General features: G+C 45.1%; 1 protein-coding gene across 1 annotated transcript in view; it reads left to right on the forward strand.

Annotated features, from left to right (window-relative positions):
* The first annotated feature begins 20,635 nt into the window (after positions 1 to 20,635).
* Positions 20,636 to 24,448, forward strand: part of HSPA12B (heat shock protein family A (Hsp70) member 12B) — a 220,093-nt gene continuing 216,280 nt past the window's right edge. Inside the window, exon 1 of the mRNA XM_078674545.1 lies at positions 20,636 to 20,696. Within this exon, the coding sequence (XP_078530671.1) occupies positions 20,654 to 20,696 (43 nt within the window). The 5' untranslated portion in view covers positions 20,636 to 20,653. The remainder of the gene's footprint in view (positions 20,697 to 24,448) is intronic.

Consider the following 24,448-nt stretch of genomic DNA (forward strand, 5'->3'; position numbering starts at 1 on the left):
CGTGTTTCATCGCGTTTGGAAAAGTAATTCCGCGAATCCTCAGGGCTGTAATAGAAGTATAACTCGAAAAGGGAGGTCACTCCACCGGTGATATTTCCGACCCGGCAGGGCCCGTGACCTAATGCGCGATATCCTGGAGATGGCGAGCTAAGAGGAAATATATTCAAAGGCGTCTGTTTCGTGCAAATGTAAAAGTCCGTAAAAGATTAGACCATTGCCACGGTGTTGATTTCAACATTTCTTTTTTTTAAGTTTGAAAAGCTTTATTGAATTAAATAAAACAATCTAAAACATCAGTACAACAGCATAAATAAAGAGCAGCAGGAAACAAAATAGTTATGGAGAATAATGTGACATCATAACAAGAAAAGCCCCAAGGGGGAAAACACTATACATATGCAAGAATGCTTTTATAACTTTTCATTTTGTGGGGGGAAGAGAGAGAGAGAGAAGGAAAGAAGGGGGAGGGAAGGGGGACAGCAATGAAAAATAAATGATAAACAGAGTAAAGATGTATAAAATAATAAAAGTATATAAAAATTGTAATAACAGTAATACTAATAATAACAATAACAGGTGATCATGAGGCACTTTTAGATAAATAGTCTGTTAAAGGGGACCAAAGTAAGTCACGTTTAATCAACATTGGAATAGAAGAAGCACATGCACGATCTAATCTGTGATGATGGCAGAGTAAATTCCACCAAGCATTATAAACCACATTTTTGGTATCTTTCCAGTTAGTTGTTATGATTTGAAAAGCTACAGCAATACAGAGATCAATAAATTTACGAATATGAAGCGGGACATCCCAAACAGGGGCCAAACCACCCAGAAATACAGAAGAAAGAAGAAAAGGAACATTAGTGGACAAAATCTTGTTAAGTGTACACCAAATGTGGGACCACATAAGGTGGACCTTAGGACAAAGAAAGAACATGTGAACCAAATCACCAGAAGTGCATGAACAAGACCAACACGTCTTAGCATCTAACAATTTAAATTTGAATAAGTCACAGGGAGTATAAAATAATCTAATAATCTATTATAAAAAAAGTAAAGGGTTTGTGTGGTACTAGCGGACCGGGAGGTGGAATGAAGTTTGGACCAAATAGAGTCCCATGTAAGTGAGGGAAAAGTTTGATTAAGGTCTGATTCCCAGAGAAGTTCAAGGTTAGTTTTAGGCCTATCAGAAGGTGAGGGAGAAAGTAGTTTATAAATAGCAGAGGCCTTAAGGGGAGCCTGAAAGTTTGGTGGAGAGGCAAGAAGGGGAGGTGAAGAGGGAGAAGGGATGTGTTGCAAGATAATAGTGGATAGTTTAGGTAGAAGTTCGTGAAAATGCGCACAGTATTTGTTAGAGATACCAAAGGAGTCACGAAGTGCTGAAAAGGTTAATAAGGAATTGTTAGAAATGAGTTGACTATAAGTGAGAATTCCTTTATCGATCCATTCCTTCCAAAAGAGCGCCCGATTGCGTAGTTTAAGAGATTTATTATACCAGAGTGGGGTATTCAAATGAAGAGTAGATGGGACAGAGAAGGAGCGGAAAAGGGCGAGTGTTAAAGCTTTGGAGTGTTTAAAAATAGGTGAAAGCAGCTTAGGAGGTGGTTGAGTGAGATTGGAGGCAAGAAGAAAGGAGAAGGGGTGAAGTTGAGCCAGTTCCAGAGAGCTCCAAGCCGTAGTTGGAGGAGATGAGGTGTCGAGAAGGAAAGGCCAAATTCGCTTGAGAGAAAAAGCAGAGTGAAAGCGTGAGATGTTGGGGAAGTTAACACCACCAAGATGTTTAGGTTGTTGAAGACGGAGAAGAGAGACTCGGGCCTTACGCTTATTCCACAGGAATTTGGAAAAAAGACTATTGATAGACTTAAAAAAGAAATGGGGGAGAGAGATAGGAAGCACGGAAAGACAGAAGTTCACGATAAGAAGGAGCATCATTTTAATAGTGGAAAGACGACCCCACCAGGAAAGAAAAAGAGGGGACCAACGCTCTATAAGAGAAGAGAGCTTTTTAAGTATATCGGAATGATTAAGTCTGATAGTTTCTCTAATGGTGTTAGCATATAAGACACCAAGGCATTTAATAGAGCCAGAATTCCATTGGAAACCGGAGCCCTGAAACATGTGAGGAAGACAAAATTTATTGAGGGGAAGGACTTCTGTTTTATCGATGTTTAATTTATAACCAGAAACTGAGGAGTAATCATGTAGTAAAGAAAAGAAAGCAGGGAGACCAGTAGCAGGGTTGGAAATGTAAAGCAGAATATCGTCGGCGTAAGCAGTAAACTTAATCTCCACATCTTTATAAAGAAAGCCAGAATAGGAAGGGGATTGACGAATTTTCTCAAGGAAAGGTTCGAGAGCCAAAATAAAGAGGAGGGGGGAGAGTGGACAGCCTTGTCTGGTATCCCTATGAAGGGGAAAATAATCAGATTGCATACCATTAATCCATATAGAAGTAGAAGGAGCAGAATAAAGCAAATGAACTAATTTAAGAAAAGTGGGACTGAAACCTTGCCAGCGCAGGGCACCAAACATAAAATCCCAATGGACACGGTCAAATGCCTTCTCGGCGTCTAGAGTAATGGCCGCCAAAGGACTATCCATTTTAGCAGAGAGATGAATGATATTGAGAAGGGTCCTAGAATTGTCTGTAATGGATCTTCCCTTAACAAATCCGGATTGATGAATGTTGACCAAATCGGGGATGATGGAATTAATCCGTAGAGCCAGAAGTTTCGCATATAATTTACAATCAGTATTAATGAGAGAGATGGGTCGATAGTTTTTACACAGGGAAGGGTCCTTATCTTTTTTGGGGAGAAGAACAAGCATAGCTTGCGTGAAAGAGCCTTTGGATTCACCAGAGGAGAGAAAGTGATTAATTAGCTGAAGCAAGTGAGGAACCAGTACAGATTTAAATTGTAGAAAGAAACGAACAGTAAAGCCGTCAGGGCCAGGTGTCTTATCTTTGGGGAGAAGAGAGAGGGCAGCAAGAATTTCTTTTTCTGAAATCGGGGCATCAAGAGAAGAGAAATCCACCAAAGGAGTAGGAGGTTTAGGGGCAGAATTAAAGAAAGAATCTAATTGCTCTACTGAAGGGGAAGACTCAGGGGTATAAAGAGAAGAATAAAATTGAACAAAGCAATCCAGAATTTTGGCATCAGAAGTTTGGGGCGAGCCTTGTGAATCTGTAATCGAGACTATTTTAGATTTCTGTTTTTTAATTTTGAGGTAATTTGCCAGAGCCCTGCCAGGTTTATTACGACCACCATATATCTTTGCATCAAATTGAAGAAGCTGATTGGAGGCCGATTCCCAAGAATGTTTATTAAATTGCATTTTAGCAGTAATGAGAGAGGATAAAGAATCCGGAGAATTGGAAGTGTAATAAAGATGCTCAAGTTCTTTGATGCGTTTTAGATAGGAAGAAGCCTGGGAAAGCGCTTTCTTTTTTTTGCGTGACACAAAATCAATAATAGAACCCCGAGCAGTGGCCTTAAAAGCATCCCAGAGAAAATGAAAGTCAGAGGAAGAGTGAGAGTTAGTAGTAAAAAAGTCGTCCATGAAGTGAGTAAAATGTTCAATGAAAGTGGGATCAAGTAAAAGGGAGTTATTAAAGCGCCATCTGCGGGCCTGAGGCAAGGGAGAGGGGTAGTCCATATCTAAAATAACCGGGGCATGATCTGAGATGAGGATAGAGCCTATTTCTGAGTTGGTCATAAATTGGAAAGCATGGTGGGAGAGAAAAATATAATCAATAAGGGAGAGGGAATTATGCACAGGAGAAAAAAAGGAAAATTCCAGAGAGTCAGGGTGGGACAACCGCCATGAATCTATAAGGCCTCTGGAGGAGATGGATCTATGGAAGGACTTTTGCATTTTATTGGGAATGTAACGAGCTTGTAATTTGCGGTCCAAAAAGGGGTCCATCAATTGATTACAATCCCCCCCAACAATCAAATCTTCATTAGCATTAGAAGTGAGAAGGGAGGAGAAATCATTCCAAAAGGAGGAATCAATGCCATTCGGACCATAGACATTACAAAGAGAGAGATGAACATTATTAACAGTACAATCAAGGAGCAGCCATCTACCGTTAGTATCAACAGTTTCATTTAGAATTTGAACAGACAATGCTTTATGAAATAAAATAACAACACCATTTTTGTGATTAGTAGCAGGAGAGCAGAAAACATCCCCAACCCATTGTTTACGTAACAACGATAACTCCTGTGTAGAAAGATGTGTTTCTTGTAAAAAGGCAATTTGACATTTTAAACGAGCAAGATGAGATAAAACACGTTGTTTCTTGATAGGGTTGTGAAGACCCTTAACATTCCAGGAAACTAATCGAAAACCTTTCATAGGAGGAGATTAAGGGAAAAGGAAAAAGAGAGAGTAATACAGGTAAAAAGAGGGAATATATAGAGAGATTGGCAAGGAGAGATGGGGACAAGCTAAATATAATAAAAAGAGGAACGATGGAAATAGGAAAGAAACCCAGGTAGAGAGAGCGAAAGAAAAAGGAGCAATGCCAACAGGGGAAGGTGAGATGAGAAGAAGTGAAAAGATAGAAACGGAGGAGAAAAAGAAGAAATTATTAAAAACGCAGTGCCAAAAGGAAGGTGGAGAGAAGTAACTCACAACAAACATGATGAAATAGAAAAAGGAGCAGAATAAACCCCAAATATAAAAGGAAAGAGATATCAAAGAAAGACGATACAATACCATCATAAGGAGGTGCAAAGGGGGAATGAGAGAAAATGAGAAGAAGGGATTAGAGGAACTAGTACCATTGCATCGGAGAAGAGGAAAGAAGAGTAATAGGGGAAGGAAGAGTGAAATAAAAAATGTTGAGAGAAACCAAAAAGGAGAAGGAAGGAAAGGAAAGGGAAGTTAGTAGGAAGGAAGAAGGAAGCCATAAGCAACCCTAGAGAAGACAGCAAGAAGAAGGATGTCGAGAAGAACCAAAAAGGTTCCAGCCATAAAGAGCACGTAACAAAAAGGACAATGAAGTGAGAGCGGGAGCAGCGAGAAAAGACGACCGCACAGAAAGAAAAATATAAAGGTCGAGAACACAGTCCGAGGAACCAGAAGAAGAAAAGACTAGAAAAAGAAAAGAAATACAAAGAGAACCAAGGACCGAGCACGACATAAGACCAAATGAAGGAGACTTACCGAACAAGTATGCAGGGAATCAGCGTACTGGGATGACGGAAACGAACGATGACACAATACAATGGAGAGGATGGCAAACGGAACAACAGGAAACGGACCTAAGGAACGATAAAAACAAAAGAGTGAGGTGATATGAAAGGAGACAACAAGTCAACACATGGCAGACAATAAAATAAACACAGAGACAGAGACATTGTAAGCTAAGAGCCGCTTTGTTCCATGGAATCGTCTCTGTGGGAATGGATGAACCTGCGGAGATCAGCCGGATCCTCAAAGCTGTAAGACCGTTCCTTGTATGTAACCTTGAAGAAGCAAGGATGAATTAGACCATATCTAGCGTTCATGGAACGAAGCGTAGGCCGCAGGTCCAGAAATTCTTTTCGACGCGTCGCAGTCGGTTTGGAGACATCCTGAGAAAAAAATAGTTTGTGGCCTGACCATAACAGTTGCTTGTGTTGTTTGGCTGAGTGGAGAATAGTCATGAGGTCAGAATCGAGAAGAAAATAAGCAATAATGCCTCTAGGTTTTGAAGAGGAGGAGGAGTTTTTAGGACCCAGACGATGTGCTCGTTGAATATTGGCATCCACATGTTTAGGCATACCAACAATTGGTAAGACTTGAGTCTTCAAAAAAAGGATGATGTCAGACCCTTCAGAATTCTCCGGAACACCATAAATACGTAGGTTGTTGCGTCTATTTCGATTTTCCAAATCTTCAAACGTTTTCTTGAGGACCTGAACCTCCTTGGTGAGATTGTCCAGTTTGGCGGCAATATCTTGGGCGTCACTGATTTTTTGCTCAACATCAGTAACCCTTTTGTCAAGATTAGACCACTTGTCATCCAGCCTTTGCAGGGTAGCAGTAGTGTCTGCAATAAAAGGGCGAATTAAGCGAAGTTCTTCCATAAGGTCCTCAAGAGTGACAGGAGGCGGAGACTTGGAAGGAGATGGTGGGTCCTTTTTGAGGCGTTTGCCCACAGGTGTAGAATCCTTACGTGTGGTGGAAGCAGCATTGGAAGCTTTTGTAGTATGTCCGTGCTCCATATTTGCAAAGCCAAAAAAAGAGAAAAATTAAAGGCGTAAGTTAAAGTATGAGCAGCGTATCGTAGGATGAGGGCTGCAAAATACCAAAAGGAGCAACGAAATGCTGAAGTAATGTGCCACCGGGAGTCTGCAGAGCACAAAAAGGAAGTTGGAATGGGCCCAGGAGATGCAAAACCCCAACAGAACAATGTCAAGGCAAGTGTTGAGGTAAATAGTAGAGGCCAAGGTCCGACGACAAAGGGAAAGCCAAGAAAAGTCACCAAATGCCACAAAAGAGTTCAAATGCCCTTAAAAACCATTATAATAGTAAAAAAAACAAGGCCATTGGGCGAAATTCCTGAAGTGGGAACATTCTGGGTGGTTTAGAAGCAAAAATTTTAAAAAACGGTGAAAAAGAAAAAACAAAATGGCGCCGTTTCCGAGGTAATTGCATTTACGCAAAAAAAAATGCCCAAAACGAACAGGAAAGCGTGCAGAAACATACCCATGTGTTGGGGGGCAGTTCCGACGCTGGAAACGGCCGTTTCCGCCGAGAAACGCCTTCTATGAACGGGACCTTCGCAGCAGAAGCGCCGCCGAAATCGCGGAGCTCAGGGGGGAGCGGCCATCTTGATCGCCGCGTCGCGCGCCCTCTCCGATTTCAACATTTCTAATGTAGAGGTTAACGCAGCAGGCGTTTTCAAAGAGCCGTGGGCCCGGGTGAAGAGTTGCAATATGCTCCTGGAGTGGATAACACCTCGTCAGTCTGTTTCTTAGTGGTAGAATTCACCGGTCTCTCCTTTCCCGGGTCGCCGTGTTCCAAAGTGTAAAAATGCGTGCTGCGTCAACCTCTACGCTGGCTGGTTCTGACATAATTAAAGAACTGAACTGTAGTGATACCCTACGAGAAAAACTTGGTTGTTTCTGTTTGCTTGGTTCATTTGTATATATGTATCTACACTGATACGACTGAAGTAGATTTTCCGTTGTGTGCATAGGGTATTTTGTTATATATATGTCCCATGTGGAGGTTTCTCCGACACACTCTTCAGTGGTTAGAGGGTCTTTTCCGCTCACCCAGTTGCACCACGTTATTACTTTGTTCTAAATACTTATTTGCGTCCACTTGTGGCAGAGCGCCCAGATGCTAAACTGAAATATAAAAACCCTACCTTTGTCTGATAGGTGGACTCTGGTTACTCCTGACCGTGGGTGGACTCTGGTTACTCCTGATCCTGGGTGGACTCTTGTTACTCCTGACAGTGAGTGGACTCTGGTTACTCCTGACCATGGGTGGACACTGGTTACTACTTACCGTGGGTGGACTCTCGTTACTCCTGATGGTGGGTGGACTCTGGGTACTCCTGAACCTGGGTGGACTCTGGTTACGCCTGACCCTGGGTGGACTCCGGTTACTCCTGACAGTGAGTGGACTCTGGTTACTCCTGACTGTGGGTGGACTCTGGTTACTCCTGACTGTGGGTGGACTCTGGTTACTCCTGACTGTGGGTGGACTCTGGTTACTCCTGATGATGGGTGGACTCTGGTTACTCCTGACTGTGGGTGGACTCTGGTTACTCCTGACGGTGGATGGACTCTGTTTACTCCTGATGGTGGATGGACTCTGGTTACTCCTGACCCTGGGTGGACTCCGGTTACTCCTGACGGTGGGTGGACTCTGGTTACTCCTGACTGTAGGTGGATTCTGGCTACTCCTTGCCGTGGCTGGACTCTGGTTACTCCTGATGGTGGGTTGACTCTGGTTACTACTGACACTGGGTGGACTCTGGTTACTCCTGATGGTGGATGGACACTGATTACTCCTGATGGTGGGTGGACACTGGTTACTCTTGATGGTGGGTGGACTCTGGGTGCTCCCGACCCTTGGTGGACCCTGGTTACTCATGACCCTGGGTGGACTCTGGTTACTCCTGACGGTGGATGGACTCTGGTTACTCCTGACGGTGGATGGACTCTGGTTACTCCTGACGGTGGATGGACTCTGGTTACTCCTGACCCTGGGTGGACTCCGGTTACTCCTGACGGTGGTTGGACTCTGGTTACTCCTGACTGTAGGTGGATTCTGGCTACTCCTTGCCGTGGCTGGACTCTGGTTACTCCTGATGGTGGATGGACTCTGGTTACTCCTGACGGTGGATGGACTCTGGTTACTTCTGACCCTGGGTGGACTCCGGTTACTCCTGATGGTGGGTGAACTCTGGTTACTCCTGACTGTAGGTGGATTCTGGCTACTCCTTGCCGTGGCTGGACTCTGGTTACTCCTGATGGTGGGTTGACTCTCTCTGGGTACTACTGACCCTGGGTGGACTCTGGTTACTCCTGATGGTGGATGGACACTGATTACTCCTGACGGTGGGTGGACACTGGTTACTCTTGATGGTGGGTGGACTCTGGGTGCTCCCGACCCTTGGTGGACTCTGGCTACTCCTGACGGTAGGTGGACTCTGGTTACTCCTGACCCTGGGTGGACTCTGGCTACTCCTGACGGTAGGTGGACTCTGGTTACTCCTGACTGTGGGTGGACTTTGGCATTTTCCTGGCCGTGGGTGGACTCTGGTTACTCCTGATGGTGGGTGGACTCTGGTTACTCCTGACTATGGGTGGACTCTGGTTACTCCTGATGGTGGGCGGACTCTGATTACTCCTGACGGTGGGTGGACACTGGTTACTCTTGATGGTGGGTGGACTCTGGGTGCTCCCGACCCTTGGTGGACCCTGGTTACTCATGACCCTGGGTGGACTCTGGTTACTCCTGACCCTGGGTGGACTCTGGCTACTCCTGGCCGTGGCTGGACTCTGGTTACTCCTGACTGTGGTGGACTCTGGTTACTCCTGACGGTAGGTAGACTCTGGTTACTCCTGATGGTGGGTGGACTCTGGTTACTCCTGATGGTGGGTGGACTCTTGGTACTCCTGACAGTGGGTGGACTCTGATTACTCCTTACTGTGGGTGGACTCTGGTTACTCCTTACTGTGGGTGGACTCTGGTTACTCCTGACGATGGGTGGACTCTGGTTACTCCTGACGGTAGGTGGAGTCTGGTTACTCCTGACTATGGGTGGACTCTGGTTACTCCTACAGTGAGTGGACTCTCGTTACTCCTGATGGTGAGTGGACTCTGGTTACTCCTGACCGTGGGTGGACTCTAGTTACTCCTGACGATGGATGGACTCTGGTTACTCCTGACGGTGGGTCCACCCTGCACTTTAGCATCATGTAAGAAGATATGGCAGGGGCAGGAGACCCCCCCATCACTATGCCCCTGTGTAGTCCAAACCCATGTACTGGCTTGTGTATGCGCATCCACACACCTACCCTGTGCGGTTCTGATTTTCTTTAAGTGTATCCAGTGGTGTGTTCCCTGTAATTTTACTCACTCCACTCATGTTCTGAATTGCTCGCTATTTGCAAAGGTTGGGCCACATGTGATCATCCCATCGAACATTGGTGTGCCTTAGCGTACGCCACGACTTGTAGATGCAAGACTTACGACACATGCAGAAGGCAAGACTTTTTAAGTGTCTTATTTGTAGCACAGTGTAAACCTGCTTGGCAGGATGGCATGTGTGGATGCCACTCGATGCACAGTGTTGGGCATTGCTTGTTACTTGTTTTATATATTATATGTTTTCACTTAAACAGGTGTGAATTTGATTTGTGACGCAATAAAAAATGCATACATCGTACGCATGTCTGGTTAAACAGTGCTTAATTTGTAAAGAAAAAAAAGTATAAGTGAAGTGGTCTCGTCAGGAGGCCACTTCAGCTCGCACCACCTGTTGTCCCTGCCAGCGCTGCCAGTGACAGTACCAACAAAACTACTAACCATCACAGTCCTACAAGTGTGACAATTCAGACTCTTCCTGACCGCCAAAGCTATAAGAATGGCTTGGGCGGCAAAAATAAGTCATTGTTATTATATATTGAATTAATAAACAGCTGTTGTTGTGCTCATCTATAAATTAGTCAAATAGCATCACCATGTGGCAGACTGTCATAAGTGCCAGTGCCTACAATGAAGTGCCGGTGCTGAGCACTGGAAACCAGTGCCACAAATTAAGCACAGGTCTGGTACCAAAGTTAGGAACGTTTTCAGTTGGGCTAAGAACGCTGCATTGATACCCTATCAGGAAGAGAGTTACATTTATAATCGATTACTTGGTAAGTAGGTGCCGCCTTCAGGCAGCTGCAGGAAAAAATTATAAAGTGTGCACCAGATCGCAGTCTTCGATCAAGTGATCCTGGTCTCTAACAAATGGCAAGAAATAAACCTTAGTTAGTTGTTGGCATTTGTTAGTGACCAGGATACACTTTACTGGTGCTAGAGCCCACCCGAAAAATTGAAAGAGAGTACATAGAATGGGAGACTTCTCTTGTTTTGTAACCTCTATGTTTAACTAGGTCGCTCATGTCTTGTTTCTCATCTAAATCAATCAATCAATCAATCAATGACATTTGTAGAGCGCACTACTCACCCGGAGGGTCTCAAGGCGCTTGGGAGGGGGGGGGGGTGCTGCTACTGCTCGAACAGCCAGGTCTTGAGCTTCTTCCTGAAGGAGAGGTGGTCTTGGGTCAGGCGCAGGTCGGTCGGGAGGGAGTTCCAGGTCTTGGCGGCCAGGTAGGAGAAGGACCTTCCTCCTGTTGTCGTTCTTCGGATGCGGGGGACGGCGGCGAGGGCGTGACTGGCTGATCGGAGGTGGCGCTTAGGAGTGTAGAAGTTGATGCGGTTGTTGAGGTAGCTCGGGCCTTGATCGTGCAGGGCTTTGTGTGCGTGGGTGAGGAGACGGAAGGTGATTCTTTTGTTGACGGGGAGCCAGTGCAGGTCTCTCAGATGTCCGGAGATGTGGCTGCGTCGGGGGATGTCGAGGATGAGTCTGGCTGAGGCGTTCTGGATCCGCTGGAGTCTCTTCTGGAGCTTGGCGGTGGTTCCGGCGTAGAGGGCGTTGCCGTAGTCCAGTCGGCTGATGACGAGGGCCTGGGTGACCGTCTTCCTGGTTTCGGTGGGGATCCACCGGAAGATCTTCCGTAGCATGCGCAGGATGTTGAAGCATGACGAGGAGACGGCGTTGACTTGCCTGGTCATGGAGAGGGAGGAGTCCAGGATGAAGCCCAGGTTGCGTGCGTGTAAATAACTGTATTGCAAGATCCCAACTAGTTGTGGGTCACTATAGTTCTTGTAGTGGTTCATATTCAGGCGTGTGCACTGTCGCTTCTTCAGATGACTGTGCAGCAGCACATTTTCTGAGTTTTTGTGTGGTAGTTGAAACTATACTGCAATTGCTTATTTGTAATGGTAGATGGTGTTTAGTGTAGTGCCCTGGTTCCATAAGTCTTCCTGAAGGTCAACTCTCCTTCTGCAGTTCAGATGCAACTGTGGACTGGACAAGCCACCAGCCCTGAAGCACCTTCACTCTCGTGCTTTGGAAGTTATTAAATTATGCTTTCCATTCTAGCTTCCATGCATAATAGACCGAGGGGCTCATTTATAATCTTTTGAGGTAGGGCAGCGTCTTAAGCCTTCCTGCTGCCCTGCCCTACGTCAAAAGGAAAGGGTAGAAATGTGCCGTATGCAGGAATGCATGGCATCTATTAGATATAGTGCATTCCCGTCCTTTCCCCGCGGCACTGGAGCATAAATGGCTGTCATGTGCCAACGCAGGCACCCTTGTGCCATGGTGCCAGGGTGCCTGCGTTTTAGGGGTGATTGTAAATTTGCAGGAAGGGACACCTTCCTGCACAAAAACAATCAATGCGGGTGAGTTCCTCTTTCTATGTGTGCTGCAGAATGTTATTACTCTTCGTTCTTCATCCCCTGCGGAGGCGGAGGCTTTTGACGCATTCCCGGGTTTCTAAAATCATGTAAATCTTGGAATTTGTGAAATACCATGGGTGTTACGGGGGGACACCTACTGTAACGCCCATGGCACGCCTCCCTATCACTGGGTGAGGCAACGCAGCGACTTGCGCTGCATTGCCTCAGTCCATGTCTACAAGGCCATGAAAACCCACGAAGGATGGCTTTGATTGGCCTTACAGATATGGCCTTGCAGCGTGCCTCGCCGGACCGTCCCTAAAAGTGACTTTCCGGTGGTGCAGGGTCATTGTAAATGAGGCCCAAAGTGTCAGCCAATGAACACATGGTCCTACAGTCAAACAGCAAAGACCACATTTGTTGAGAATGGAAGTAAAAGATGGAATCCGGATACCTGGTAAGGACCTGGTAATATACCGTAGTCCTTTGCTGCTGCTCTCCTTTCTTCTTAGTTTATTTTTGGCCATGAAGAAACACCAGGACCATATAGAACCCGCCTTGACAGAATACCCTTGCGCTGTGTCATACGTAATGCTGGGTTTTTTAGTGGTCTGATGCTAAGAATAAGTGGTTTCGTTAGATACGGTGCCACAACACCACTGGTTTTCACAAACACTCTCTTTATGCCCATTCTTAGCCCTCACACATGAGCCTTCGCATCCTCCCATATTGATTTTGAACCTCTGCCAGACCACAATGTCCCAGAGCGCAGTATCAGTGTTGCATCTGGAGGTGGCGTGTATACTGCAAGGCCAGCACTTGACCCAGAGCCGGTCATTACATCCAGACCCACAGCGAGCACAGAAAACATTAAAGCATTGGCAATGCCCAGCCGCCCCTGCCTTGTCACATCCTGGGGAGTCCAAGTCTTCGTGGGAGTCCATTTGAGAGCCGTGGTCAGGCAAAGTGCTCTGCGGGCTGCCTCGGGGACCCATTTATTACCCAGAACACAACACCAGCAAGGCACTCATTACAGCGTTTAGCACGCGGCGAGAGTACAGGGTAAATGTTTCATGGAGCTCTCGTAGGGAGTGAGGCTGAGAGGGACAGCTTGAAGACTCCTGCAGCACGCAGCATCCTTCGGATACATGTGCAGTGTCCCAGGTTGGTGCTGTGTCTGTTATGGTAGTATGTTTTAAAGCACACTATCACCATGAAAGACCTCAAGGTGCTATATACATCTAGAGGAGTAGTAAGAATGTTGCAGGGATCCAATAACACCCCAAAAAGTTATCACAAGTAGAGCCAATTTTTTAATTTCTTTCAAACTTTCAATTTGTAATCTCATGCCTAGGAGCTTTAGGAAGGTGATGCCAACGTTTACGCCTTTAGCACTGAAAGCTCTTCATTCTAGGCACTTTAAATGAAATCTAGGGATGTTTAGCAGTAGCTTGGATGCAGCTCGAAGTCAGGTTGGCGTTTAGGGGATTTTCCTTTCTGGGAGATGGGGTCCTGATTGTCAAAGGTTTTCTGGGCAGTACAGAATTCTTTGATCTAGATTGGCTCGTGCATTGGTAGGTAATGGAGGCAACCTAAAGTGAGGGAGAACTGGTCACTTTTACGCAGCGTGCACGATAACCGAACAAAATACCATGCTGCAAGGATTGCATTCTAAGAATTTCTGATATTTTTCGGCGGACCAAGGCCGGTTCCACTTGGATGCCTCAACCTGGATCGGGTACAAGCATTGACATGAACGGAAGGATCAGTTTCAGAGAAACAACTGATCGAAACCAGCTTTTGACAACATTTGGGATCTGAGGCGAGAGGGTCAGACTGGAGCCCATGAGGATTCCAAAAACCTAAAGTCATGTCGGATTATATGCAACAGTATTTTGTTCCATGGAACTGTTAAATGTTGATAGTACATTGAATTTTTAAGACGCCTTCTATAATTATGTTTGCAAATCCATGGTGTTCCTACCTAAAACGTGTAGAAATACAGACAGATAACTGAGTGGAAGTGGGATATTAACCTTATTGACCGGCAACAAATGTTCAAGAGACGACCGTGTTATAATTCATATAACTCTTGGAAGCGGTAGGTCTTCTACTACTATCAGGAGGTAAAGGTCTTTGGTCACCATCAGGAGGTAAAGGTCTTTGGCCACCATCAGGAGGTAAAGGTCTTCTGTCACCATCAGGAGGTAAAGGTCTTTGGTCACCATCAGGAGGTAAAGGTCTTTGGTCACCATCAGGAGGTAAAGGTCTTCTGTCACCATCAGGAGGTAAAGGTCTTCTGTCACCATCAGGAGGTAAAGGTCTTCTGTCACCATCAGGAGGTAAAGGTCTTCTGTCACCATCAGGAGGTAAAGGTCTTCTGTCACCATCAGGAGGTAAAGGTCTTTGGTCACCATCAGGAGGTAAAGGTCTTCTGTCACCATCAGGAGGTAAAGGTCTTTGGTCACCATCAGGAGGTAAAGGTCTTCTGTCACCATCAGGAGGTAAAGGTCTTCTGTCACCATCAGGAGGTAAAGGTCTTCTGTCACCATCAGGAGGTAAAGGTCTTAAGTCACCATCAGGAGGTAAAGGTCTTTGGTCACCATCAGGAGGTAAAGGTCTTCTGTCACCATCAGGAGGTAAAGGTCTTCTGTCACCATCAGGAGGTAAAGGTCTTCTGTCACCATCAGGAGGTAAAGGTCTTCAGTCACCATCAGGAGGTAAAGGTCTTTGGTCACCATCAGGAGGTAAAGGTCTTCTGTCACCATCAGGAGGTAAAGGTCTTCGGTCACCATCAGGAGGTAAAACGCGATGTCCGACAGGCGATTCAAAGATCACAAACTTTATTTTAGAAGATTACATTTTGGTAGGCGGCCCTATGCAGTCTGATGAAGCACTAATGTATTAGTACTCATTCTATATCAGTATATGGATGTATATACCTATATATTCTGTATACATTACTGGCCAGGCCTGCTCCTGTTCAGTGTCATCTGCATATATAATCGCAGCCATGGCACACATCAACTCCCTGAGATCGGCCTGAGGCCCAAGATGTTTTAATTCCTATTTACAAAGCACAAGATAAATCAGAGTTTTGCACTGGGAGGGGAGCTTCCGGTTTTGCTGATGAGCAACATTTCATTCTTGAAGAGACGTAATTACCTATTGTTTTGAATAATTAAACATACTTGACCCGGCTGCAAGGTTAGAGTGTACAAGACAGTGCACTTCTGGTACCCTCTGCCAGTACAACATTGTATCCAGGGCAGACAAATCACTATCACGACACTGTGCAGCATTACTTCCTGCGAGATAACCTTTTGCTTAGAATGATAAAGTGTACTATTCAAGAAAAGGCTGCTCCCATAGCACTATAGGACTACCCGGTGCTCTGTGGCACGTGGCTCGCCAGTATTCTCGCCACAATACCCAAACAGCTACATCTAAAAACTCTCAATATGTTATCTTTTCTATCAACACATTCTGCCAGGTATTACTTGGAGAAATTTTGTGGAGTAAAAGTGCATTATTATTACACAATCTGTAATCCAAATTCGTTGCAAACTCCCTTTTGCACACACATCCGTATTACTGAAGGATTCAGAATGCTGCGCTAAATAATCCTTTTTCAAAAGGAAGAGGCATTTGATGTTGTGTTTTGGCACTCCTATCGAACAGAACCAGAATGTGATGGGTGTGAACTGGTGATTAGGAAGGGGCACTTTGATTTGGCTCGAATCACACGATTGGTTGGGTGAGCAGTAAAGCAGGGATTCACACACTGAGTTCTACATTTAAGGTCAGCAGCTGGCCACTAAACTAAGTAGTGCCCTTTACAACCATCACAACTTGTGCATCTACTAACAAGGTCGGAAGGAGTACACATGGGCAGAGATTCCGGGTGGCTGGTATTTCCATTTCCGACTGCTTTACTTCTGTTACGAGTTGAACCCCTCGGAATGGTGAATAACTGAGCGGCCATGAGTTACCGCGCGGTATTCTGCACAGTCAGTAGCCCCTTTTCCACGGAGTTTACCACACGCTTTTTACCACCGGCTCATAGAAGGTGGTAAAGGTGTGCGTGGGCTTCGGCCTGGAGCACGCGGACAGGTGAGAGAGGAGTGAGGTAGGGGAGCGAAGGGGGTATTACTTCTGCCTGGGGGAAGCAGAGGTCAGAGAAAAATGTCAGGGTGGACAGGGGTAGGGGGAGATGGCATTTCCAAAGTCTCGTGGGTTTTACCAGCTTGAATCACCAGCTGGTAACACCGGGGCCACTGAAAACAGATGCACGAACCCCGGGCCAAGGCCAGTCGTGATCAAGTGAAGGGGCGTTCGCGTTCCTGATTCGTAATCGGGGACTAGGGAGGGAAGCAGGGGCGTAGCGGAGCCCCCTGCAGCCCCCACCTGGTGCAGGCCTGAGCATGCCACCAGGCCTCTGGCTGCTCACTCCTTCCCCCACCCATGCCAACCACAGACATGCCCAAGACTCACACCTACCTTTCAGAATCACTCGCCAAGGCTTTACTGTCCATGGAGTCAGGGCTTTAAGTGGGATGAAAAATAAGTGGTGTCTCTCACAGGGGTGTGGCTCAAAAACACATAAGCTAAAAATCTGTGCTTAGCATAGTACATCATGCCCGCAACCAGTCCGAACTATTGGCTTTGTCAATGGTTGTTAGTTGCATAAGACAAATAACCAGCAACTGTGGCTTGTATAGAATATTGAAAAAGCTTCCACTTAAAGCCCTGGTGACACAACCACAATGTTGCTGCTCCTGAGTTTCAAAAACAGAAGCGAAACCCAGAGAGAAAATGACTCTCTTTAAAGGATTTCCCTGGCATGGCGTCATTCTGTAACTTTCTCACCTAGCGCGGAGTGAGCAGTGTGAGCAGCGCACATCGCTGTGCCTGCTGTCACTGCAGTCCGGGGAAAAAATGGACCACCTGTGCCAGGGCACAAAACAGAGCCCGATAGAGACCCGTTTCGAGGCCCTCTTTAAATGCCTGTCGGTGCTCAGACCCGGTGAGATCCGGCCCACCTAAAGCCCTGCATGGAGTCTTCTGAGGCATAGCCACCGAAGACCAGCCACACGCGCGCGCATCAATGACGGTGACTCGGCTGCCTCATGCACACACTCTTTTACTCCGACCCTTTTCTCACTAGTGCTTTATGGCAGTGGTGCTTCCAGTCCACGGCGTTTCCCAAGGCCTTATAAACAAATCAAATAATGAATACATGAGGCTACTTTTGATTCTCAATTAATACACATTTTCTGTGATCTCGGGACCACATCATATTCCCCTGTATGGATGAATGTGAATGAAAAACAAATATGCAGACTTTTAACCATCAAATGCATTAGTTAGCAAAAAGAGCAATTGATGGACAGAAGGCAGAACAATGTCATACATTCACCCCACTACAGAGATCTGGGCCTAAATCCATCGTTTTTTTGCTCGCCATGCCATTCCAGTTTGGACCCAGCCATATGCAAATCAGTCTTGACCCTGCGACCGTACGGTAGCACATCTGTTCATATCAAATGTAATGTATAGATGGCGCTGTAACGTGCTATTTTGATTCTCACATGTTTTTCCCACAGTGGCCTTCTCTAGTGATCTAGTGTTGTTAATTTAGGTAAAGGTCTTACTGTCGTGAGGGCAGATGGGACCGGTAAGCGTCTGATACATGGCCCATGATGCGGCCACTCGGGTGAGCTTCTGTGGGGCAAATCATGTGCATAATGTGCACGGCACAAACATATTTATTTATTTATTTTTTCACATTGCAAATGTCCCCTTTAGTAAAGTGAAATTGCCGGATTTAAATATGGTAGCATTGCCCTTTCTCACAAAGTGAAGAGATTTTGGGGTATATTTACAAGTCTCTAGCACCACCGGAGCATCACTTTTGCTGAAGCTCCGGTGGCGCTGCTCTCTTCCCCATATTTACAGGGTGGTATCAAGCTACTTAATGTGGCTTAACGCCACCTTTTGAATATGCCCCTTACTGCAGCAGTCCGCTGGGGCAAAGGGGCGGGCAATGGGTGTTGCTGCGGGCGTTCCACCGCAACATCCATTGCTTTTTGACGCTGCCCCAGATTTACAAGGCTGGCATAGCGCCAAAAACTAAGGCCAGGCAAAACCTGTTCTTAGGATGGTGGTACGAGGAGACATTATTCATTTTGCTCTTGATATGTGAGCTGCATTCTGCAGCACACATGGAAACAGCAAATCACCTTTAAAGATTGTTTATGTGCTGGAAGGTGTCCCTTACTGCACATAAACAATTGCCCTTGCAGCACAGGCACCCTTGCAACATGGTGGAAGGGAACCTGCGCTGGCGCTAGGCAGCTTTTTTAGCACCAGCGATAGGGGAAATGAAGGGGTGTGCCGTATATTTGTAAATACAGTGCAACCCAACGTTTTGAAAATGTCGGAGCACGGCATTGGCAAATTTGGTGTTACACCACGCTCCGACATTTTCTTGTAAATATGTCCCTTTGCGTCTAAATTGACCTGGCACGAGCTGGAAGTCTAGAGTTGCTGCGGCCGACATGCAAGGAGGGTGCGGGTTCCCCTCCAAATCCTATGCCCTTGAAGGTAGCGGAGTCTTCTAATATATACCCCTTCTACGTAAGAGTTTCACAGAATGATAGAAGCTGGAGGAGTAATCACACATCGCCCCTACATGAAGCTACCCATCTATGGCTGCCCCTCAAAAGCACATCATCCGCCATCTTGATTTATTTATTTATTTAATGAGATTTTATATAGCGCGAACATTACCCAAAGGTGTCAGAGCACTTTACATAAGAACCAGTTGCAATACATAAGGACTTAGAATTACATGAGTTACATAAAAGAAACAAACAGAAAAAATTGGAAATGTACATGTTGTAAAGTCACACAAGGAAGAGATAGAAACAGAAAAAAATTGCAAATGTACAAGCTGTAGAGTCACACAAGAAAGAGATACAAATGGATAAACTCTAAGAGTCACATAGGAATGGTAGAGAGTACAAAGGTCTACTACATATACTAGTGGTTAGAGTTATCTCTAACTTATCTACTTGTTTAAAGTCACGTCCAGCTCAAATGCACGCCACTTGAAAGAGGCCTTTTTCCCCCTTCGAATGCTCAGACATGCGCACTGTGATTGCAAAAGACAACATACTCCAGGCAGTCATGCTGGCTTTGCCAGTGCTGGCTCCCTCTCGCTGTAACCTCAGAGAGCTGGGTTTCATTATGCAGCGCCTTTGTTAGCGTAGCCTTTGCTGCCGGCTCCCTCCATCTGCAGCGCATTGTGGGGCCTCTCCCTGGCTGCAAGAGGTTGTAGTTAGCTCTGCTCCCAGGTGACTTGCTGCAGAATGTCTCATGTGTTCACTTCCCTCTTGTTGCTATTTGGAAGCATTGTTTCCTGGCTTCGGGATCATTTCTCAGCTATGTCTTCCTGCCTTGCAAATCCAGGTCCTCCAGTGAACATTAACCCTTTGAGGCTCTCTCAGCTTCAAAGATTTGAATTGAATTGAAATTGCATTTATATGGGGCTTACTACCCATGAGGAAGCTTTGGGGCACCAACAGGCATTGATTCAATGTAATCTATCTGTTTTAGTTTTCGTTTTATATAGCGTGAACTTGACCCGAAGGAATCAGAGCGCTTTGCATGAGCATCAGTTGGGTTACAGAAGGAAACACTAATTTTTTAGGGCGAGCCTGGGCAGCGATTGCGCTTCTGCGAGGCACGCAGGATTGGAGTATGGATTTGAAGCCCCGCCCACTCCCCGCGCGCATTTTTATTTACCTTGTGTCATTGTCCTTCGTAAACGCTGGCTTATAATTCCTTATTAGGCTTGTTAGTCCGTCCTTGGTACCACCTTGGTAAAGAAAGGGGCGTGGCCTCCATGAATGTGAAAGTGCTGCATGGGCGCGAGTAAAGAAACGAATATTTGCAATGCAAAAGTTCTCGCATTTGCGAGAGTTTAAGCTATTGCATGGCCAACAGCTCAAACTCTCGTAAATGTAAGACCGATTGCATTCCAAATGCTTGTTTTGTTAGGCACGGGGAGATTACGTGATTTGCCCAGAATCACTGGATGTTGAGCTTACTGGCCGAGACTCGAACCCAGTTCCCCAGCTTCGAGGTTGACCACTTTAGCCGTTAGGCCACATCCTATCCTGTCCTGTAGATGTCTATACATATCACAATTCCATTAAGAAAACCCTAGCAAAAGCTCGCAAAATATACTATTCCCAAGTGAACATCTATCGTACTACAGGGCGTGTGAATCTGGAGGAGAATTGAATAGTGGGATTTCCTCCATCATAATATTTATGTGGCAGAGCCTATCCGCCACATTTAGCACTGACTACAGAAGTCATAGGGCTTCCCATTACCACCCAACTCTAAACCAGGCGCTAGTCTGATACAAAGTCTGTTCTTTTTTTACATTATTTAGACAACTATAAAATGCTGAAAATTAGTTTTCTCCATTGTTTTTGCTCATCAGTACACATTTATAAAATACAAGATAATCAATAATGTGTGGGGAAATTTAAAAAAACGTAATCAGACAAATAGGATATTTTCAATGCTACCACTAACTTCTTCAAGCATACACCCTAATTTAATTTGTATGTGTATGTTCTTTCTTTGTAGCATTTGGTGAGGCAAGATGTCAACCCTACTGGACACCAGCATGAACAGCCTTCAAATAGGTAAGCACATAAAGACGTTGATGGGCCTAAAATATTCTGCAATCTCATTGTGTAGCATTAAATTGGGCCTAACACTAAATCCAGCTCATACAGGCCCGGGCTACTGTACTCATTTCTCTTAGTTTGTAATGCTTTTTATTTTTATTTCTGACTATGTGATTTTGTTGCATCAATACATTGTCTGTTTGCAAGCTTTCGGCACAATTACTCTGCTTGTGATAGTGTGTTGTCTATTTGCAATAATTCTGTTGGCACAATTACTCTGCTTGATAGAATTTGTAAGAGGATACTGTTGTTTGCAATAGCTATAGACCTTTCAGAAAACTGGTGTCATGGCTCCTACTGGCCTCATGTCAAGGCCCCTTCCATCCAGTTCTCTTTTTTAACGTCAGGCTCAAGAAATAATGAAACCTGGAGGTAGCCATTTTGATATGAGTCCTGTTGGCTGTAAAACTGCCTAAAATAACCCTATGTGGCTCATCCCCCCCTCCACTTTTGTTATAAAGTGTTTATCGAAGATTGGCTGATGAACACTGACCTGAGTAACTCGTCATTCTCTATGTCGGCTCAAGCCAGGTAAGATACGCATGTTGCTGGCATACAATGCGCTGATCTTGCGGTAGGGCACACTTGCTTCCATAATCTAGGTGGAAGAGGGAGCCATGCCCAGGGCTGGATACGCGGAGGGATTTCAGCCCTCGAAGGCCATCACCGCTCTACCACAAGTGTGGCTCCCTCAAAAAACCCTTAGTTTTGTTGACAGTCTTCTTCTGACTTTCAAATATCTGCCGAAGAATGGGCCTCCCATGTGACATCTTCCAAGAGACCAAATATTCGATTATCGATTACTGGGCCTATAATCTCAAAGTTTAAAGAAATATTAGTTCCATTAGGGCAAGGGATAGTATGACAACTGAACTGATCATAACATAAGCTATCAATGGATAGAATGTATGTGTTACTCTAAACTCCTGGGCATAAATAATGCTTATGTGATGCTGTATGAGCTCGTTTGTGAATATGAAGGATAAGAAATTAATTGGGCTAAATCTGCGATAAGGATGCGATAGGAAATTAGTACAACCGTCTATTGGTGTAGTACAGATTGTGTGGTGGTGAAGCGATGTGTGAGGGAAGACATTAGCAAACTTTCTGAAGGACCTTATATTGTGCCTGAAGACATTGTGGTGTAATAAATGGGCCCTCATGTGACAAGTTAGATATAAACTTTTTTGTTAAGAGGGTTTTTCAAGATGGTAGGTCTCAGAAATTAACTATATTATCCTACAAGAAAGAATAAATGTGTATGACTATAAGGAAAGTCATGGGGCTGCATACATGCAGCTTACCACACAGGACCAAACACAATTTGTGTGTCAGTGTTAAACATATGGTAAAGAACTTAAAATGTTCCAGATTACTATTAGCTGACGGCATTGCAAAAATTCACCCTACCATTGAGATCAGAATTGTAAGGAAGTCTTTAAACCCTGGTCACATTTCTGCTTCCGCTTGTCCGGCATCCAAGATATGGATGTGCCCCTTTTTAGAAGAAATAAGGTAAATGCTTGGGTTTCCCCATCGTTTCTCACTCCTTGAAGAGGAAGTGGTACAAAAACCATGTATAAAAGAAAAGAGATTTGTAGAATAGCGACACGTTCTACGGAACAATTTCCTTTTCAGCTGCCAGTGGCGAAGTGTTCTCACACCAAATCCTGAAAGAACTAGAGGCTGGGGCATAGGGGATAAATGGATCCCACTATAACAAGCTGGGTTTTGAAATGGAAATCCATATGTGATCAGTGTGTGGGTTAAGGTCATCTTTATAAGAAGTCGGCGAGACATCAACACGGGCTGGTTTGCTGGGCAGTGTTTGACTAGGTTGGTAGGCCTATGCCTTGGTTCGAGCTGAGGCCTGGAATATCAAGAGAGGTTTCTGAGGTGTGTTTGGAGCTGTGCCGTGCCAATAGCTATCCAATTAAAATAGAATAGTTGGTACCAATTGACAATGGGTTATTACAAGTTTTCATTCTTACACCTCTTATTTCGCGAACCCCTTTCCGCTGCATGGAGTCGCAGCACGTTCATGAAGACGACGCAATGGATAGACGTGGTGTCTATTGCAGTAGCCCGTGGTCCCAGTGCTAGCGGACTTCATCGCAAACTCAACCACCTTGGGTAGCTTGCAGTAGAGTCTTGTGCATATCAGATCCAACTCAACCATGTGCAGGGTGGGGCTATCTAATGCCAAAGGTTGGATAATGTGACATCTTATTGCTCTTTAGCCTCTTCGACGCGCTCGTCATGAGTTACACCTCTCGTACGCTCATGACGAGCTGAGCTCGTCATGAACCGCAGGATTCCGCAATCTTCAGCGCACAGCGGGAAAATGCGCCGCACCGATGCGGTTAAAGACTACGAATGTGGAAGCTCCAAGAGCTGCATTAGAGTTATTGGGGTATAATAATAGCATTAGAGTTTTTGTTGCTGTTTACCAAGGTTTGCAACCCCAAAGTTCTCTTGATCATCACCCTATGCGGCACTATTGGCTGGAAAGCCCTAACACATGAAGGCGTTGTAAGGAAAAATAGACATAGAGTTCTGGTTGTTTGACTGGAAACTCCCATAGCTGTGACCTGTTTGAAATTTGACATCAAAATTGGTATTTGCACTTGTGATACTGCACCAGAGTTTGACATATGTACAGACAATACCACGTTAAACATTGTTCTGACTTGTCAAAGAAATGTAAGCGCTTTACTGCAGGATGTCAAGCTGCAAACATGACTCATCAAGCTAAGCAGAAATAGTGATGTGGGCTGCAGCTTATGAGTCTAGACCAAGTCGGTCTTTCATCATTCTCAGGTCGATAAACTCAGTACCATTAAATTAGGCATGACTCAAACATATTACTTAAGGTGCTTAGAAACAATAAGAAACTGTGGTATGAAGTGCTATATAAAAACACATTAATATCATCATTCCATTAAGCAACGAATGACACTATTGCGATTAACAAAAATGTTAAAGTGGTATTGGAAAAACAACTAGGTGAAGCAATGTAGAAACAGCTGTGAGTGGGGCTTGGCTAAATGTGGCTAAGTGTGATTAACTTAAAAAATCACATAGACAAGATTTCAAGATACCACCCAACGAGAAGGTGCGCCTTGAAACTGAGAAGGCTGTCTTTTTTCCAAAATATTGAGATTAAATCAAAGAAAGGCTATAATACCAGAGGGCCATAGAAGACCAAAAAGGTACCCAGGAATCAATATTTTGTCCAAGGAATAATGCTGTGCAACAGGCCTCATGAGTTTGGGGATTTGGACTTCAGAGACTTACACCTCTAGATTATAAAAGGCTGAAATTATCCACATCTGATCAAAACTATGACTTCATTTTAACCAATACAGAGTCATGGAGAAATAACTTGAGTTTTACCATCAGATGGAAGCAGCAGCTATGCGCATGCGTCTAATCTTTGAAACAACTGTAAAGGGATTATTCAGTTTGCATATCTTAAAGCCGCTGTGCGTTGGTCAAAAATCAAAGTCTGAGGTGTCCATGGAGTGGCTTTAGCTCCACAGCATGTTATTTATGCCCCTTTTCCAGGATATGGTACTTCAAATATTTTCCTTCTGGAGCCAGAGTGAGTGGCCGTGGAGGAAGCCGCGCCTATTCTTTCAGTATACAAGATGGGGGTGTGGGCGGGGCTTCCAGCACAGCTGGTGAATGGCAGGAAGCCCCTACAA

The sequence above is a fragment of the Lissotriton helveticus genome, chromosome 2_1 (genome assembly GCF_964261635.1).
Source record: "Lissotriton helveticus chromosome 2_1, aLisHel1.1, whole genome shotgun sequence".
NCBI classification, from domain to species: Eukaryota; Metazoa; Chordata; class Amphibia; order Caudata; family Salamandridae; genus Lissotriton; species Lissotriton helveticus.